Source organism: Somniosus microcephalus, chromosome 9 (assembly GCF_052327205.1).
Source record: "Somniosus microcephalus isolate GS21.2 chromosome 9, FLI_Smic_1.0, whole genome shotgun sequence".
Classification (NCBI taxonomy): Eukaryota; Metazoa; Chordata; class Chondrichthyes; order Squaliformes; family Somniosidae; genus Somniosus; species Somniosus microcephalus.
In genome coordinates this window covers 93,134,186-93,154,077 of record NC_140995.1, presented here as the reverse complement: position 1 = coordinate 93,154,077, position 19,892 = coordinate 93,134,186, and the positions used below count along the sequence as shown (strand labels likewise).

At 42.6% G+C, this 19,892-nt stretch overlaps 1 protein-coding gene across 1 annotated transcript; it reads right to left on the bottom strand.

The window, feature by feature from the left end:
* Window positions 1–4,898: 4,898 nt before the first annotated feature.
* LOC147112537 (uncharacterized) lies at window positions 4,899–16,126 on the bottom strand. The gene is made up of 22 exons (XM_085996866.1): window positions 16,016–16,126; window positions 15,880–15,938; window positions 15,701–15,793; window positions 13,009–13,136; window positions 10,625–10,765; window positions 10,204–10,284; window positions 9,277–9,444; window positions 9,072–9,168; window positions 8,526–8,743; window positions 8,110–8,263; window positions 7,352–7,566; window positions 7,167–7,281; window positions 6,881–7,086; window positions 6,685–6,802; window positions 6,440–6,609; window positions 6,270–6,349; window positions 6,069–6,196; window positions 5,687–5,879; window positions 5,468–5,609; window positions 5,293–5,386; window positions 5,117–5,218; window positions 4,899–5,045 (listed from the first exon to the last, which is right to left on the bottom strand). The coding sequence occupies exons 1-22, from the start codon at window positions 16,036–16,038 to the stop codon at window positions 4,927–4,929; spliced, it is 2,844 nt and encodes a 947-aa protein (XP_085852992.1). The 5' UTR covers window positions 16,039–16,126; the 3' UTR covers window positions 4,899–4,926.
* Window positions 16,127–19,892: the final 3,766 nt, after the last annotated feature.

Here is a 19,892-nt window from a genome sequence, read left to right as displayed (position 1 = left end):
CCTGAGGGTGCACCATCATGCCCTCCATCCTTCCTAAACAACAGCACACACATTGGGTTAGAAAGTGAGCCAGAGGGGTCTGCACATGGCAGAACACCCAGCACGAGTGAGCAACAGCAGGGACAGCCCAAGAGACAGTATGCCAGAGGGGGAGGTCTTTTCCCAGATCTGCTGAGGAGGATAGAGATGCGGACATCAGGGACCCAACAATGTGAAGAAAACTGCTGGTCTCAAGAGCAGTTATAACTGGTATTGGAAGGCCCAACAAGGAGTTTGAATATTATGGCTGAAAGTATGGAGGAGTCAACTTCCAGCCTGTGTGGTGTCATCTCTCAAAGCATCAATACTCTGCAGTCCACCCTGAAGAGTATGACCAGCTCCAGGGACACTGCAGCAGGGCCCTCACAACAGGAGTCAATGTTATCAGGCTTTGCAGCTTTGGTGGAAGCTCAAACGACTACCTTGCAGGCACTGAGCTCCACCTTGGAGAGACAGGTGTCCGTCTGAAGAGATTGATGGGCTTTAAAGGACTCAATCAGCTTCTGCAGTCTGCTCTGCTGCAGATCAGTGAAAGTGATGAGCTCTAGCCCCACGGGTGTGACAGTCGCACTATGGGAGCAGTACATGTTGCCCTCGCTCAGGCTGTCAGCACAACTGCTCCTTCGCCACCCCCTCAACCATACCCGCCATGGTGCCAGCAAGTCAGCTGGGCCAGCTTGCTTCTGCATGCAGGCTCGAGCACTCAGAGGTCACCGGCCATATGCATCTCCAGGCTTGTAACAGCAGCCTTCCACCAACTTTGCTGATGCCAATAAAGGAGAACTTTATAGCAGTAGCAGACTTAGGAAATGTTCTAAGAAAGATGCCATGAGTTGGTAATAGGATGAGAAATGAATGAAAGGCAATTATTGTGTTGGGAATTAAATTCATCTTTATCATATTTGCCACTTTGGTCTGCAGTGTAGTTTTATAGCAGCTTCTAAGTCTGCATTGTCAGTACATCTTTGAAACTATTCATACAACTTCTACATTAATGTTCTTTAATGCAGAAATAAGGGAGTGTTAAAGGATGGAACAAGACTGTGTAAGTTTTCAAGGCAGAGGACTGAGGTCATCGGAATCGCTGATTAATTAACTCCACCTAGTAGCCAGGGGTTGAGATGGCACTCTTTCTTCTGCTGTTTCCCCCATAGCTGTCCAGACACCTGAATCTCTGGTGCAGCAGCCTTATGAGGTACTCAATAATCATCCTGGTTATCCCATGGTTTTGATCTCACCAGTTTTCTAAGGCATGGCAGGGTTTCAGACAGGTGTTATGACACTATTGTAAGGGCTATCCCTTGTTGCCCCAGCAGCCATCTTGTCACAGTAGTGGAAGGGTCAAATAATGGGGGGGGGGGGGGGGGGGGGGGGGGAGGGAGAAGATAGGAAAGAGATGGTTTGTTTTGAAACAAAAACAGTGTCAGCCACTTGGATACCTTACAGAAACTGGGATGATTCTGTTACTATGATTGGAGGCTAGCTGGACACTATGAATTTATGACTGTGGTGGATGATGTTCAGTCAATCATGCCCTACACACCAGCCACTGCTGCAAATCCCCAAGCGCTCTGGTCTTGACGGTTGAGGCTAACTGGGGAAGGTGCTGTACTAGTCAGTGCTGGCCAATAGGGCCTTGGTGAACCTTACTAATAGTTGTGTACTGCAGACTGGGAGTGACAGATGGCTCCTGTAGTAGACTGGAAGAAGCCAGTGGCAAGGAAGTTAATGGGAACATTGAGGGCCACTGGCAAAGCAGGGTCTCCTACTCCAGCAGTCAGCAGAGAAATGTGGTCTCTTGCTGCACTGTTCAGGTAGTTTTTTTCCAAGAAACAAACTTTTGGCTTGTACACTGGATGTATGGCCTCCAATACACCCTCCACTCACTGGTGCTGAGCATGCTGTTGTGCCTCATCCTCCACCCAAACTAAAATGGCAATAACAGCACGCTTGATGGAGTTCAGAGGGTAAATAAGGTTAAAAGGCTGGTAATGCAAACCAAACAGCATGAGGACACACAGATCTTGTAATCAACTACCTGCAGGCAAGTGCACCATACTGCCAGCTAGGATTTAGCAGCAGATTAAGTACTAGGTAGGATTGTTTGGTCAATTATTTTTCCCTTTACCTGTAACTAGTAAGACTTTTCCCCATTAAAATTAATTGTGAGATGTGTGAAATTCTGAGCTTGGCTTTTGTAAAGCCATGAACCCATCCAATTTGGGTCATTTAAATATTAGGATGGCCTCCTTGCTAGTTGTGTGCTATAGGGGCACACCCAGTAGAAAATTAGCAGGTGCCTAGCTCGTGTGCGCGTGTGGAGGGGGAGGAAAGAGAGATGCAGACTAGTCTGGTTAAAGGTGGTCTATTACTAGTAGGGCCCACCTAGGCCCAGATCACTACCTGCAGGCTTCTAGTAACTGGAGTATACTGGGGTGGAAGGCAGTATTATTAGGATACAGTAACATTTCTAGGAGACTGGACCACCCTTCTCCCCATCCAAACATACCCAAAGTGACATTAGGATGGAGGGAAAAGGAAGTACCCAGACCCACTGGAAGTGGTCAGTCAATTGAGGAAAGGGTGAACACTCAGTTTCATCTCAATTTCTGGGCCCTCTGATTCCACGACATGTGAATGTCAGTAGCAGAAGCTCCACATTTAATCTCAGACATGAAATAAGTTTAAGAATACTAAATCCATCACTGCAATTAGAAGTTTAAAAAAGCTAATACTATAGTCTTAATCAGAGTTCAAAATATTTACAATTGGGTTTCAATTAGTTTGTTATGCAAAACTCACTTGTTCAAAAATGCAGAACGGTCAGAGCCAATAACTGAACAAAGCTTACAATCACCTACTGTGCCAATAATAAATTTCTGCAATTTTTCATGTTATGAATTCTGGAACATTGCTAGGATTGACAACTTCCTAAATTTGTGAACCATTTCCCCACCCATATGGTAAACCCAGTTGAAATTCAAAATATACTTTAAATGCCATGAAAGTATATTTTAAATTTCACTTCAGTTTACTATAGTCATTGGAAAAATGGTTCACAAACATCTAAGTCAGTCAATTTTAGCAAAGCAAGAAATGTTCAAAATTTATAACCATAAAAATTGCAGAAATTTAAAGAATTTAGGTGATGATCAACACTGACGGTCAGTTTTTTGACCATTTCCCCACCCCTGCCAAAGTAGAAGTTCAGTTTTTTTGGCACATAGGGGTGGCCAATATAGCAAGCTGACAATCAAAGACAAGTTAATGAATTGCTTGTTTATCAAAAACCTCACCATGTTGGAGGTCCTGGAACCCTTTCTTGGCTGTAAAGTGTACAGACAGATTTTTGGAAACAGACTCCTGCAGGAGTAAGCAGATATTGTTTAAGTCAAATAAGACAAGCAAGTGACAGGCTTGGCATGATCTTCACTGGTTGCATGAAGCGAGTTGGATCACAACTGCTGTTCTATGCTAATCTTACAGAAGTAATTTGTATCTGGCCTCATATCACCAATGTTTGTCCAGTCTGCTGTTGCAGATATCTCCAGGTGAAAGACATATCCAGTTCAGATCTCATGGGAATATGTACTATTGTGACACCCCTGGGCTCCAGCATTAAAAGGCAGAAGTAAAAGTCAAGTCCCATGAAAGAAAAATGTGCAGATTGTTTACAGGCATGACTTGCTACATAACCCAAGGCAGCATGTACAACAGTTCTCAAATTTGTAACCTACACTCCTTGCCAGAAAGGTTGAAATGCTTGGTGTTTATGCTGATTAAGGACAGGTAGATAGTTGGAAGGTTTGATACAACCTGGCTTTCTCAGTAGTACCTATACCAAAGAGGTATGAGCAGACTGGTGTCTCTTTACAGCTGCATTGCAGATAAGTGCCAACTTCATCCCAACTGGACAGAGTTCAAGCAGTCACACTGCATTTATGCTCCAAATTTACTGTCAGTGCAAAGTAGTTTCAGCTTTATGCCACCAAGCCAAGTGTGGTTATTTTACCTGAAGGTAGAAGTTACCTTAGTCAAACCAGGTAAACTATGGAGGGGAGAAAAGTGCAAGCAGTGAAAGAACTGTTACTGGACAAAATAAAAACTAACTTGTGACCTGGGCTTAGCCTGCAAGAGTGACCTGGGCATGGCCTGCAAGATTGACATGACAGACTAATTTTCACTGCCCACTTGCAATAAATTGCTACAAAACTCAACCTGGTCTGCCCTTTATTGTGGGCCAGTCTAAATAGCTGACAAGACCTATGCCAATACATCCACTTCAAATCCCAGCAACATGTCTACATCATGCACTCCACCATCAGCTACCAAATGGAATCTTACCACCTGAATAGACAAATGCTGAATAAGCATGGTTATATTGCTATGCTGGTATCCTTAATCTAGCAATGTTGCATTTAGTGGAGCAGCAGCAAGTTCCCAAATTCAGAAGTATTTGGTCGGGGGCAGGGGAAAAGAGATTCAAGAACAAATTGGATAGAAAAATTAACTCCTCCCATGGTTCAATTAGTGTAGGACAAAATATAAATTAAAATGGCATCAAGTTATTTGATGAACAGGGATTACAATGGAATTCATGGAGGATAGGCAAGGTGCTAAATGGAAAAATTAAGGCTTTCTAGGAATTTGAAAATGCATGTCCCAAGTACTCCATGCCAAAATACTGTGACTTCCCTACAATAGTAGCATTGCAAGTTAGAATTCAAAAACCATGCCCCATTCAATCCTATGCATAGCTTTGTATGGAGTAGTTTACTCAGGCCTTTATTGCCAATACAATTGCCAAATTGCCATTTTGACTTGAAACTTGCCTACACCAAGGAAACAGAAATACACCATTTGAATTAGAGTAGCATTTATTCAAGATTAATGTAATCTGTTCATTTGGCATTGGTGACCAACAAGTCCAAGTACAATAAAAGCAACAATTATTGATGAGCCTCCAATCAGTAGCCATGGCCAGGAGTAGGACTGCACGTGATTATCTGGAAAAAAGCAAGACAAAAATAAGACTTCAGAATCACTGCTCAGGACTAGCTCAAGAATGGTTAATCACCTTTCATGATCTGGTTTTCCATTGTAGGGAATTCTGCTAACATCACCACTGCTCCTGATGATACAGATCCCTGCAGATGGTGCTTGGCATCAGCACTTCGACCTGCAATAAGACAGCTGGTCAGTAGTATGCAACAGGCAACACCCACATGTTTTATTCTAATCTGAATACCTTACCCATTCGCTGTTTTCCTGGTACACATTGACCAGGACAGAGCAGCCCATTTACTGGTTCCTGCCTGCACAAGACTACACTGCAATGAAAGTACACCTAAAAAATAGAAGTACGGCATTATAGTGGGACATTATGTAGAAAGCTTTGACCAACATGTTGCTCTGAAGCAAGCCTCACCTGTTCCAAGGTATTCTGGTTTCCAGAGGTAAAAGCAAACATCTTGACTTCAAACCTTTTGAAGTGAGTAGGATATCTGACCCTCTCATTACTGGTCACTGGATGGAAGATGGTCATATGCAGATCAGCCTTGTTCGCACAGCTATTAACAAAACAAGTTGTTACTCAAGTCAATCATTAGCTTCCCATCTTAAAATCAGGAGAGAGGCAGAGACTTGCCTTTTGACAATGATAGGCCACTGTGGAAGGCTGCTAGTGCTGTCTGGTGATGCAGTTGCCCAGCAATCTTGCAAGAACAATTCAATTTGTGGATCTTCACTGTGCAACAGTTGCACTTCAAAGTAGAGGGGATCAGTCAGATACTTCACTACTGGATAGTCACCTTCTTTATAGAGGTTAGAATACAACACATCTGCAAGAATCCAAGCAAAATAGTGAGTTCCAGAATACTGTGGTTGGAAGTTCTCTTTCCATTGCATGTCAATGATTCAAAGTTAACTGATCTTGGCTATTCTGGTTCAATAAGCAATAATGCAGATGTGGGGTACAGCTATTTTAAAATGGAAGCTAGTATAAAGCCACTGCAGTTTAGGAGTTTTACCTTTGGCAAGTTGCATAACCAAGACTACAGGTCCATATCCAGGTACAACAGTTGGCTGAGGATTTACTTGGTGTTCAAATTGAAGATGCAGAGAGTCATTGACATGGTAATGACAAGATATTGCAAGCCTAGGAGCAAACAGACATTTACTATTTATATGCATGTATGGGGAGGGGCGGGACCCTTCACTCAGATTCTTACCGATATATTGGGTCACTAGCTGGTTCTGATTCTTTGAAGTACACCACTTCATTCTCATAGATCATGTAATCCTTTTCAAACTATCACAAAAGAAACCAAACAGTCAATTACTAAATGCTTGCTGACCCCTTACTGCAGACTCACTCAGAAGTCATCCATTGTCAGCTTACCCTTCTACTTGTTCCACACGAGTTGGCAGAAAATTCAAAGATGGCTTTGAATTCATCACTCGCTTTTGGTCCACAGGTTTTATCCCTCAGCATCATTTTGCCAGTATCTATTCCCAACAATGCTTCAAGTTTTAGAGCAGTAATGACCATTCTTCCATTTGGGAAACAAGCTGCGAAATAAAAAAAGTCAGTATGCCAATGCAATGCAAGACAGGCAGGAGTTAGAAGTGACAGCAAGAGCTTACTTATGAAGTCAGCTGTAGAAAAGCTGCAGGAAACAGAAAAGTTGGTCAGCACATCCAGGGTTTTATTATCCTTCAGTCGGAAGTCAAATCTGCTTCGAAGGCCTTGGTTGTTTATTGCCTGTAAAGAAGCCAATTAATCAAATCAAATTTTAAAAAACAAGCCAAAAGGGACTTGGACTTTGTAGAAGAAGCTTACTTCATGGACAACTTCAGCTGCATCATGTGGAACGACAAGTATTAAGTGGGTACCATTATCTCTCGAGATGTAACCACTCTGCTCAGCAGAGTGAGGGGTTAGTGGTACATTTCCAATGAAAGGAATCCAGTACTGATCCAAGGTTCCATGTGTTACTACCAGTGTCATGGTCTCTTCATCACAAAAGCCATTTGCCACAGGAAGTACTAGAGTGAACATTATAATATTACTTGAAGCCTTTAAAGCAAGCATTCCTTCCTTGGTCTGCACAAGGACAAAAACTTACCTATTTTATGTTTATGTATTAAATGAGCAACATGTGTGAATATCACATTTTCTGGTACCACAGCCAGGGTGTAGATGATGTCAAGGGTATATTGTTCAACACCATCTCCTATATACTAAAAAGAAAGTGAAGAGTCAGCAACAGGTCAGTGTGGAAACATGCATCCTACCCCAATATTCCATTACCTTTCTGTCTACAACTGGTGACTCCATTGGAACTTCAAGAATGAAGATTCTATTTAGGGCGGTCTCATTTGTGGTAGTCCAATTGTACACATTAAACATCTGGTTTTGTTCATCCACAGGGAAGGATTGAGAGCCCAGAGTGAGCTTTTCTAGTTCAACATCAGGAAGAAAGTTGCCTAGTGTGACATTGAATAGCCATTGCTCAGGAATGGTCTCTGGGAGAGAAAAAGTTGAACTTTGAATACATGTATGCATCAACATAAACAAACCATTTAATCTTTCACTGCATAGAAAGTTCAATTAGCCATGTAGAGAAAGTGCAAGTTAACTGAATTGGTCAGCTTGGAGTTCTACACCCTTGATCCAATGCTATAAAAAAAGAGCACTGAACAGTTTGTTGGAGCCCAGTTAAAAGGCATTTTCACCTTTGAGCCTGGATTTAACTCGCTCAGAATGATGGATATGCTGTTGGAGAAAGCTCCCAACTGGAGCAGTTTTGGCAGCATGAACCCAGTTCTTTTGGGAATGTGTGCAGGTTACTAATGGGAATATTAAATTGTAGCACTGGAAGAGATATTCTACAGCAGCTGCTGGAGCCCATATCCAATCTTTATACAATGGCCTTTTGCTTGGAGCAGTTTCTACTTCCTCTGGGCCACATTTCTATCCACCCCCCCAAATTAGCCAAGCAGGGAAGAACCCATTTCAAAATATGCTGCTGGCTATGCCATGTTCAAAATAAAGACCATAGTACATACCATCAGTGAGAACAAGGGGCTGAGGAATAAAGGGAGTGGTGACTGGATGGATCACATTGATTTTATTCAGTCCCCATGCCTCATCTTCCCATAGGTGTTCCAAAAACAGATTAATGCTGTACTTGATGCCATACTGTTCATCCATCACATAGCTCTGAAAGATAACAATGCATTCACAGTACAAGCAGTTATGAGCAGTAATTCTATTTTAAAATCAGGTGAATACAATAATCTGAATCCAGATCTTCACAATCAAGAAGTGAAATGTTTAGCTAGCCATCAAAATATGCAAGACTTGCATCCAGAGTGGATATATTTTCATTAAAGTAAATCAGGTTTCACCATTTCAAATTGAGCCATATTTATGATTTAGTTGTGGTCACCCTTCCATCTGAAATATGCAAAACACAACCAACCTTATAGTATCCATCCTGCCCTCCAATTGGAACCCTTATAGCAAGAGCAGTATCATTTTTATCTAGGGTATAGTTTCTTTCTGCCATTCTTGTGGGGTCCAACTTTATGCCATTTACTCCCATGGAGGTGTTGTCTTGATGAACTGCATGGGTCACAATTGGAGTGAAGATCCTTGGCACTGTCCACATGATTGTATGATCAGTGAATGTAATACCATCTGAGGGATGACAGAATGATCATTTAAATGTCTAGCTTGGAGTCATTTTACCAAGATGCCATTCCATGGAATAACTGAAGATAACTAGAAAAGGGCAGTGGGAGTCTCCCCTACAAGGGCAGTGCTGTAGAGTGAAGATTGTTCAGATGGCAGTTATTCTAAATGCAAGAAATAAACCTCAACTACTGCTTAGACACAGGCTCCAGTTTGGCCCTGGATGATGTGAATCAATTCAGTGAGGGGTGGGGCATAGAGTTTTTGCAAAGACAAACCGGTTTTAATTGAAGAAATGTGCGTACATTTGAAAGTTGTAATATTGAGTTCTTACCAACAGGACAAGCCATCGCAGTGTCAATTAGCAGAATCATCCAATGCTGTTTGTAAAAGATACTCGATCGGATTACAGACAAGGGCACACCTTGGACCTAATTGGAAAAAAGGGGGAAGTCATGCAAAGGCAAAACATACAATGCTTCGTAAGAATTTCGGGCCCCCAACAATGCCACTTGGAAGTGGAGGATTAGTGAACTCACCAAAACTATTTGAACCTCATTTGTATGGTATGGAGCACGAAGCAAAATGCGAGACACTGTGGTGTTGATTCCATAGTTCAACTGATGTGCTTCTTTTACAGTCATACTCCTTTTACCGTCAGGGATGTGAAATACCACTTGCCATATTCCACTTTCTGCACTAGTTGCCTGAATGAACAGTAGAGACCATGGTGGATGAGTCTTTCCATTTAACAAACTATATAAACAGCTGTAACAAGCATGGTTATAGCAAATTCTGCAATATCCAAGAGATATTTTGAAGTCATTCTCCAATATTTGAAGTGTAGCAGTGCATCTGTGAGCAACACCACAGGAAGAAAAAACCCCAAGACAAAGGAAAAAGTTCCCTCAGTGTATGTAATGCTGTAGGTATAGAAGTCAGAACGGACAAAGGTCAGACTTGAAATGTTAACTTTCCCTCCACAGATGCTGGAGCATTTCCAGTTTTTATTTAGCGATTAGATGTGTTCTGCTATCAGGTGTTAATTCTCAATGCAACAGTTATTTCAGCTGCATCAAAAATGAGATGGATCAATATTTGAGATTCAAAATAGACAAAACATGCTTGTAGTTATTCTGGCACTTCATATTTGCTAGCCTTAGCACAGATAGCCAAGGGTCTAACTAAAATGAAGCTTAACAGGTAAATAATACCAATTACCAGCACAGTGCATTACACCAAAGTCCTGCTCTGATGTACAACTTCCATAGATGCAGACTTGTGCATCAACAGTAGGCTCAATGGCTAGTTATGAATCCAAGATGAAATGAACAGAAAGTTTCAAATCAAGTCCTACCATTGTATTCATTAAAAATAAACCAAACTAGATATTATAGAAAAGCCTAAAAAAGTCATGCAAGTGCACTTCAGAAGCATTGACAGTTTCATTCCCCATGACATCTTACTTCTGGAAGTACTAAAGACCAGTCTTCAGCATCTTGTACATAATCCTCCTCAATGAGTGGTATCTTTCTTTGCACAGAGACCTGCACATGATAATGGAGAGATAATGCATTTACTTAGTAATTATTAAAAAGAGTTCACATTGCATGCCATTAGTATCAAGTGACAGATTCAGCAATAAGTCATAAATCAAGGCAAATCATTTACCATAAATGGTTAAAATTAGTTCAATGAATTAGGAGGAACATGCCAGACAGATTCCACAATTTATTATTGTCACATGCCAGATTTGTAAAATGTTTAGATTACCATTGCCTGGAATAGCTCAGAATTACTGCCAACTGTAGATGCTACCAATAGTCACAAGCCAACATTTGGCATATAGTTCAGATTACCATACTGCCAGTATTGTTTTCCATTTACCTGCATGTAGTTTTCTTCACAGAATATTTCCCTTGCAGCCCATGGCGAGTACATACAAGAAAGAGTTTGACTATATGTTGACGCTGTTACTTTGTCAGTTCCTACTTGTATTTGTACAGTGAGGTTGAACTGTGCATCATCCTGCAAATAGAAAAATGGCAATGTAAATGCAATAAATGGGTGAGAAGTGCCACCATTTGGACACAAGTACAATGCTACACATTGTCCATCTTGCATCACTTTGGTGACCCATCAGACATCAAGGATTCCTGAAAAGGCTTTGCAGGGCCACAGAAAAACCAAGTTTAACATCTATTAAATGCCTCCATACAGGTGCAGGAATATATTGTTCCACTCCATCATGGCACATAACCTCAAACAGACTAGTTGAGCATGTTTCTCCAATTAAGATAGAGGGCCCTGTACCAAACCCATCATACTCGTTCCTTCTCCAACCCCTTCCCCAGCCAAAGAAAATAAGATGCCAACAACTACTGCTCAGCATTTGTTCTGGCACCGTCAGTTTGGTTACATCTCTGGTCCAATTTTAGGGTGAAGCTGGATTTTGTAGCGTTCTATGCAATCATTTCATGGAAACATAGAAGATAGGAGCAGGCCATTCGGCCCCTCGAGCCTGTTCTGCCATTTAATTAGATCATAGCTGACCATCCAAATTCAGTACCCTGTCCCTGCCTTCTCCCCATATCCCTTTAGCCTGAAGAAATATATCTAACTCCTTCAATATATTTAATTAATTGGCCTCAACTGCCTTCTGTGGTAGAGAGAATTCCACAGGTTCACTGCTAGTGAAGAAATTCCTCATCTCAATCCTAAATGGCTTACCCCTTACCCTTAGACTGTGACCCCAGGTTCTGACTTCACCACCATCAGTAACATCCTTCCTGCATCTAGCCTGTCTACTCCTGCTAGAATTTTATAAGTTTCAATGAGGTCCCCACATTCTTCTAAACTCTAGCGAATACAAGCCTAATCGACTCAATCTCTCTTCATACCTGGGATGGCAGGAATGACATATCAGTCTGGGAATTTGCACTGCACTCCCTCCATGGCAAGAACATCCTTCCTCAGGTAAGACGACCAAAACTGCACAATACCCAACTATCCTTGCTCCTGTACGCAAATCCTCTCGCTATGAAGGCCAACATACCATTTGCCTTCTTAACCGCCTGCTGCACCTGCATGCTTACCTTCAGCAACTGGATAACCTCGCATTTATCCACATTATACTGCATCTGCCCAAATCATACTGGAGTTTCTTTGCATCCTCCTCACAGCATGTGCCCACCCAGCTTTGTCTCATCTGCAAAATTATTATATCTAGATCATCAATATATATTGATTAGCTGGGGTCCTAGCACCAATCCTTGCAGTACCCCACTAGTCACTGCCTACCACTCGGAATAAATGGCTTTTTCAAACTCTGCTTTCTGTCTGCCAACCAGTTCTCTATCCAAGACAGTACCTTACCCCCAATCCCATGTGCTTTAATTTTGCACGCTAATCTTTTATGCGGGACTTCATCAAACGCCTTCTGAAAGTCCAAATACACCACATCCACTGGTTCTCCCTAATAGTCAGTCATATTCTCAGTTACATACTCAAAATTCCAGTAGTCAAGCATGATTTACCTTTTGTAAATCCATGTTGACTGTGATCCAGTTACTGTTTTCCAAGTGCTCTGCTATTACATCTTTTATAATGGACTCTAGCATCTTCCCCACTACTGATGGCAGGCTTGCTGGTCTATAATTGCCCATTTTCTCTAGCACCTTCTAAATAGTGGGGTTACATTAGCTACCCTCCAATCCATGGAAACTGTTCGAGTCTATAGAATTTGGGAAGATGACCAGCAATGCATTTACTATTTCTAGGGCCACTTCCTTAAGTACCCTAGGATGTAGATTATCAGGCCCTGGGGATTTATTGGCCTTCAATTTCCCCAACGCCATGTCCCTACAAATACAGATTTCATTAAATTCCTCCCCCTCATTAGACCCTATGTTCCCCCAACATCTCTGGGAGGTTATTTGTTTTCTCCTTTGTGAAGACAGAACCAATGTATGTATTTAATTGGTCAGTCATTTTTGTTCCCCATTATAAATGCCCTGGATTCAGACTGCAAGGGACCTACGCTCAACTTCAATGTTTTTCTCTTCACATATCAATAGAAGCTTTCACAGTCAGTGCGTGTTCCCTGCAAGCTTACTCACTATTTTCCCCCCTTTAATTAATCCTTTTGTCCTCTTTTGCTGTATCCTAAACTGCTCCCAATCCTCAGGTTTGCTGCTTTTTCTGGCCAATTTATATGTTCTCTCCTTGGATCTTATGCTATCCCTAATTTCCCTTGTTATACATTATCTTACCACAATATGTACACAACAGCTAAGGACAGAAGCACGAAATTCAATATTATTCCAGGAATCCATTGCAATTGTATAGCCACACTGCGAAGCAAAGCTTGGTGTAACATGAAAGAGATAGCCAGCCGGATCTGAAAACATAGCAAAAAGGCTAGAGTTAGCTTAAAAACTGAATTCTTAATTTATTGGTGTACATCTGCTCTTTGCAAACTTGTGCTTTTAGTTGGGGAAAAAAAATTCTTCACAAGGACTGTCAGGTGCACCGTGGTAGGGAGGGGTCCATCCACATTTATAAGATGGTTTGCCCCCATATTTTGCTACAAGAAACATTTATTCCAGGGTGCAAGTAGTGCAAATTTAGGTAATCCCATGGGCACATGGCTGTTTTCTTCACTTTCTTGCCACTGAAAAGGAGGGTGGGAAAAAGTATAAAAGTAGGGCCAAAAGGCCAAGTGGTGTGGCATAAGAGCAAAGCCAAGGTCTGCAGGCCTGGGCAATACTGCTTTTTTGTTGCAACTATTGTTTAAATCAAGTAGACTAAGCTTTCATTTGGAATGCCATGGGTTAATCAAGGCGAGTCAGCATGGATTTTTCAACATTAAATTGTGTTAGACTAGAAGGTTGAGCAAGGTAATACCAGTAGATGTTGTATATATGGACTTTTGGAAGGCATGCAACAAAGTGCCACACAGGAGGCTTATTAAGATGGAAGCCCATGGAATTAGGGGGAAGTGGTGGTATGGATACAAAATTGGCTCAGTGACAGGAAGCAAAGGGTGGTGATGGATGGATGTTTTTCAGACTGGGAGGTGGTGGTTTGCAGTGATGGTCCAAGGATCAGTTTTAGGTGCATGACTCATTGCAATTAAAAAATTATATACACAAACTACCTAAACTCAGGTGCAAGAGCAGCATTATACAGTTTGCAGATGATGGTCAAGTAGTAGATGAGGATAATTATAGGCTTCAGAAGGATAGTGAAATGGGCAGAAGCATGGCAGATGGAGTTCAATGCAGAGAAGCGTGATGTGATGCACTTTGATAGGACTAATGGAAAGGCAGTTTACTAATATGGAAAGGCAGTTTACTATAAATAGCACAATTTTGAAAAGTGTTCATATACACAAATCCTTAAAAAAGGTGGCAGGGAAAGTTGGTTACAAATTAATAGAGGATTAGAATATAAAAGCAAAAAGATCATGCTAGAACTTAATAAGCACTGGTTAGGCCTCAGCTGGAGTGTGGAGGACAATTCTGGGCACCACACTTCAGGAAAGGCATTAGAAAGGGTAGAGGAGCTTTTCCAGGGAGAAGGGACTTCAGTTATGGAGAGGTTGGAAAAGTTAGGGCTGTTCTCTTGGAAAAACAGTGAAGAGGCAACCTAATTAGAAGTTGAAAATGAAGTTTTGATAGAGTAAACAGGGAAAAAAAAAAAAAGTTCCCTCTGGTGAGTGAGAGTCAATAACTAGAATTCAGATTCAAAAAAATTAGAAAAATATCAGGGGAAGAGAAGGAGAAATTTTCACAGTTGTTGGGATCTGGAATGCTCCCCAAGGTGGTGGAAGCAAAGCCAACCCCATAAATATTTTATTTATTGAAAAGGAATTGGACAGGTACTTGATGAGGAACTTAGGGCTATGGGACTAAGCATGACCAATCTTTCAAAGAGCAAGCACAGGCTAAGGGCTTCCTTCTGCGCTGCAAGTTTCTATAACCATACTGGTCATCCATAAACCAATGAATCTCTTCTCCATCCCTGACTTTAACAGTAGCATTAAAAAGGATACTCATTTATTGCAATTTCACTTTATATAATTTTAAAAAAAAAATCACACTGCAGCATCACAGAAGCAGAACACCTGCAATTTTATTGCAACAATCTCAGGTTACACTTCAGGAAGATCAACTCTAGCATCCTGTAACTATGTTCCTGCTTGCAGCTTCTAGTTTTCAAAGATTAGTCAGTGGCAGTTTCCTACTTTAGCAAACCTTCAGTCATCGCCCTTAACTCGTGTCCTCAGCACCTACCCAGGAGTACATTTCCCCCACGCTGAAAAAAGTGCTAACTGAAAGTTGAATTTTGGGGCTGCCCATTCTTGGGAGCAATAAATGATCCCCAGAAGTTAGACCTAAAATTAGAACAGGGCATCCTGACACTTGCATGCCAGAAATGATCAGTTCACAGTGTGAGGACTCAGCAAGTACATTAGGAAACAGTTTTTGAAAGTCTGGCTTTGGTCTTACATTATTGGAACGCAAGAACCTGTTTAACCACTCAGTTTTCACCGTCTCCTCACTGGAGGAAATCAGTTGGTTCCATTAGAAAAAAGGAATGTATCAAAAGAACTGATGGCAGCTCATGATGAAACTTCACGTTTAGATGTCAATTTAAAAAAAAAAAAAAAGTTATTTTGCACCCCGCTCTAGGGTTGTATGAACAAACTTCGATCCTCCAACTAAAAATTTTTTTTTTTTTTTTTTTTTTTTTTAAAAAACCCACTTCATTTAACGATGCACGACATTTACACAATGGATGTCCAGCAAATGACATCGATGGTCAGATTCGGGTACAATTGTAACTAGATTGTGGGACCCGAGACGGTGCAGACAGATGGTCCCACCACAACACCACTGGGGCCAGGAGCCGAGCACCGTCAGATGGAGACAGATTCCAAGATAACGGCAGTGAACTTACCCACAACGTTAATCTGCCAAGACTTCCCAGCAAGAAAGTCCTTATTCAGTCCAACCCAAAAGACACTGCCGCGGCATTCAGTCTTCAGAAAACCTGCAGAAACGAAGAAGAGCTCCTTCAATATTAAACAGGAGCGAATCGGGGACGACACAACACACCAGCTTTGCAGCGACTCTGACCTGGAGGCGCAGTTCGCAGCCACTCTTCAGGGTCGATCGCAGCCACCGACAGCATCCACCTGTGCAACATATGAACACCCATTAGCAAGATGGGAAATCCACCCAACCTTACAACTTGCACATGGCAAAGACTTACCCAAATAACAGGAGACGCGCCATAGTACCAATCCTACCCAGCCCGCGGCTTTTACTACCACTATTTTCCCCCAACAACAGTGAAAAGCAGACGCGCTCCAAGTGAAACGATGAAAGGAACCCGGGGGCGCGCGCCATTTAAAGAGCGCGCCGGGCCCGGCTCAGCGTCACGCGCTCGTTAGCGGAGCGCGAGCACCTGGCGCTGATTGCAGGAGCCGCGCGTGCTTCAATGAGGCACTGACCAATGGTCAAGGAATACTCTTTGGGGGCGGGGGAAGAGTGCAATTAACAAGTCACCCGCCGAAAAGGACATTAGATCTGTCAGTATTTACACCTGCAGAAGCTGTGCGGCGTATCACACGATGGACAAGCAAAGCCTTCGCCAGCCTGGGGACTTTATTAAAAATACCTGTAGGGGGCGACACCGAGTCACGCCAGTGTCACCAAACGGGAACAAAAACCGTCATGGAAAGTGCCCCAGGGCACCACAAGAATAACACAAACAGTAACTATGCACAGTACAGTGGTATACACAAATAGTTATTAAATTCTACAACCAAGGGCTTGGCTTTTTTTAATTCATTGACCTGATGTGAGCATTGCTGGCAAGAGCAGCATTTATTGCCCATCCCTAATTGCCCTTGAGAGGGTGGCAGTGAGCTGTCTTCTTGAACTGCTGCTGTCCGTGTGGTGAAGGAACTCACATAGCGCTGTAAGGGAGGAAGTTCCAGGATTTTGACCCAGCGACGATGAAGGAACGGCGATATATTTCCAAGTCAGGATGGTGTGTGGCTTGGAGGACAACTTGGAAGTGATGGTGTTCCCATGTGCCTGCTGCCCTTGTCCTTCTAGGTGGTAGAAGTCGTGGCTTTGGGAGGTGCTGTTGAAGAAGCCTTGGCGAGTTGCTGCAGTGCATCTTGTAGATGGCACACACTGCAGCCACAGTGCACTGGTGGTGGAGGGAGTGAATGTTGAAGGTGGTGGATGGGGTGCCAATCAAGTGGGCTGCTCTGTCCTGAATGGTATTGTGCTTCTTGAGTATTGTTGGAGCTGCACTCATCCAGGCAACTGGAGAGTATTTCATCACACTCCTGATTTGTACCTTGTAGATGGTGGAAAGTCTTTGGGGAGTCTTGAAGTGAGTCACTCGCCACAGATTACCCAGTCTCTGACCTGCTCTTGTAGCCACAGTATTTCTGTGGCTGGCCCAGGCAGTATTTATATTGCTGGACGAGAGCAGGGACTGCAGGAAGGACGAGCAAACTGACCACAGCACCGTGGTACAGGGAGCCATTCAAGAGGGGGGAGCAAAAGGAAATGTGGTAGTGGTAGGGGACAGCATAGTTAGGGGGATAGACACTGCTCTCAGCAGCCAAGAGCGTGAGTCCTGAAGGCTGTGTTGCCTACCCGGTGCCAGGGTAAAGGACATCTCCTCCGGGCTGGAGAAGAACTTGGAGTGGGAGGGGGAGGATCCAGTTGTCGTGGTCCACGTAGGTACTAACGACATAGGTAGGACAAAGAAATAGGTTCTGCTGAGAGAGTTTGAGCAGCTAGGGACTAAATAAAAAAGCAGAACCACAAAGGTAATAATCCCTGGATTATTATCTGAGCCACGAGCAAATTGGGATAGGGTCAATAGGATCAGGGAGATGAATAAGAACATAAGAAATAGGAGCAGGAATAGGCCACTTGGCCCCTCGAGCCTGCTCCGCCATTCAAAAAGATCATGGCTGATCTAGGGCTCAAAGCCACTTCCCAGCCCACTCCCCATATCCCTTCACTCCTGTATCTTGAAAAAATTTGTCTATCTCCACTTTAAAATGTATTTAATTACCCAGCCTCCATAGCTCTTTGGGGCAGAGAATTACACATATTTACGACCCCCTGAGAGAAGGAGTTCCTCCTCATCTCAGTTCTAAAAGGGCGACCCCTTATTCTGAGACTATGCCCCCGAGTTCTAGATTTCCCTATGAGGGGAAACATCCTCTCTGCATCTACCCTGTCGAGCCCCCTCAGTATCTTATATGTTTCGATAAGATCACCTCTCATTCTTCTAAATTCCAATGAGTATAGGCCCAGCCTGCTCAACCTTTCCTCAAAAGTCAAACCCTTCATCTCTGGAATTAACCTAGTGAATCGTCTCTGAACTGCCTCCAATGCAAGTATATCCTTCCTTAAATAAGGAGACCAAAACTGTACGCAGTACTCAAGGTGTGGTCTCACCAATACCCTGTACAGTTGTAGCAAGACTTCCCTACTTTTATACTCCATCCCCCTTGCAATAAAGGCCAATATTCCATTTGCCTTCCTAATTAATTGCTGTACCTGCATGCTAACTTTTTGTGTTTCATGTACGAGGACACCCAGATCCCTCTGTACCGCAGCATTCTGTAGTCTCTCTCCATTTAAATAATATTTTGCTTTTTTATTCTTCCTACCAAAGTGGATAACCTCACATTTTCCCACATTATACTCCATCTGCCAAATTTTTGCTCACTCACTTAACCTATCCCTTTGCAGACTCTTTGTGTATTCCACACAACTTGCTTTCCCACCTATCTTTGTTTCGTCAGCAAATTTGGCAACAGTACACTCGGTCCCTTCATCCAAGTCATTAATATAGATTGTAAATAGTTGAGACCCCAGCACTGATCCCTGTGGCACCCCACTAGTTACAGTTTGCCAACTGGAAAATTACCTATTTATTCCGACTCTCTGCTTTCTGTAAGTTAGGGAACACGATTTCCCTTTCATAAAACCATGTTGACTCTGCTTGATTGTATTATGGTTTTCTAAATGTCCTGCTATTACTTCTTTAATAATGGATTCCAGCATTTTCCCAATGAGAGATGTTAGGCTAACGGGCCTATCGTTTCCTGCTTTCTGTCTCCCTCCTTTCTTGAATAGGGGAGTTACATTTGTGGTTTTCCAATCCGCTGGGACCTCTCCAGAATCAAGGGAATTTTGGTAGATTACAACCAATGCATCCACTATCTCTGCAGCCACTTCTTTTAAAACCCTAGGATGCAGGCCATCAGGTCCAGGGGACTTGTCAGCCTTTCGTCCCATTAGTTTGCCTAGTACTTTTTCTCTAGTGATAGTGATTGTTTTAAGTTCCTCCCGCCCTATAGCCCCTTGATTATCAATTATTATTGGAATGCTTTTAGTGTCTTCTACCGTGAAGACTGATACAAAATATTTGTTCAAAGTCTCTGCCATTTCCCCGTTTCCCATTATTAATTCCCCAGTCTCATCCGCTGAGGGACCAACGTTTACTTTAGCTATTCTCTTCCTTTTTATCATAGCTGTAATAAAATAAATGTACCCCAAGCCAAAGAAGGAGTTATTAAGAAGGCAACCAAAAGAACATTAAGAGGAGGATTTTAAGAAGGATCTTGAAGGAGGAGGCAAAAACAACAACATTTATTTATATAGCGCCTTTAATGTAGTAAAACGTCCCAAGGTGCTTCACAGGAGTGTTACAAAACAAAATTTGACAACAAGCCACATAAGGAGAAATTAGGGCAGGTGACCAAAAGCTTGGCCAAAGAGGTAGGTTTTAAGGAGCGTTTTAATGGAGGAAAGAGAGGTAGAGAGGCGGAGAGGTTTATGGAGGGAATTCCAGAGCTTAGGGCCTAGGCAGCTGAAGGCACGGTCAGCAATGGTTGAGCGATTAAAATCAGGGATGCTCAAGAGGCCAGAATTAGAGGAGCACAGATATTTCAGAGAGTTGTGGGGCTGGAGGAGATTACAGAGATAGGAAGGGACAAGACCATGGAAGGATTTGAAAACAAGAATGAGAATTTTAAAATTGAGGCATTGCTTAACTGAGAACCAATGTAGGTCAGCAAGCACAGGGATAATGGGTGAACGGGACT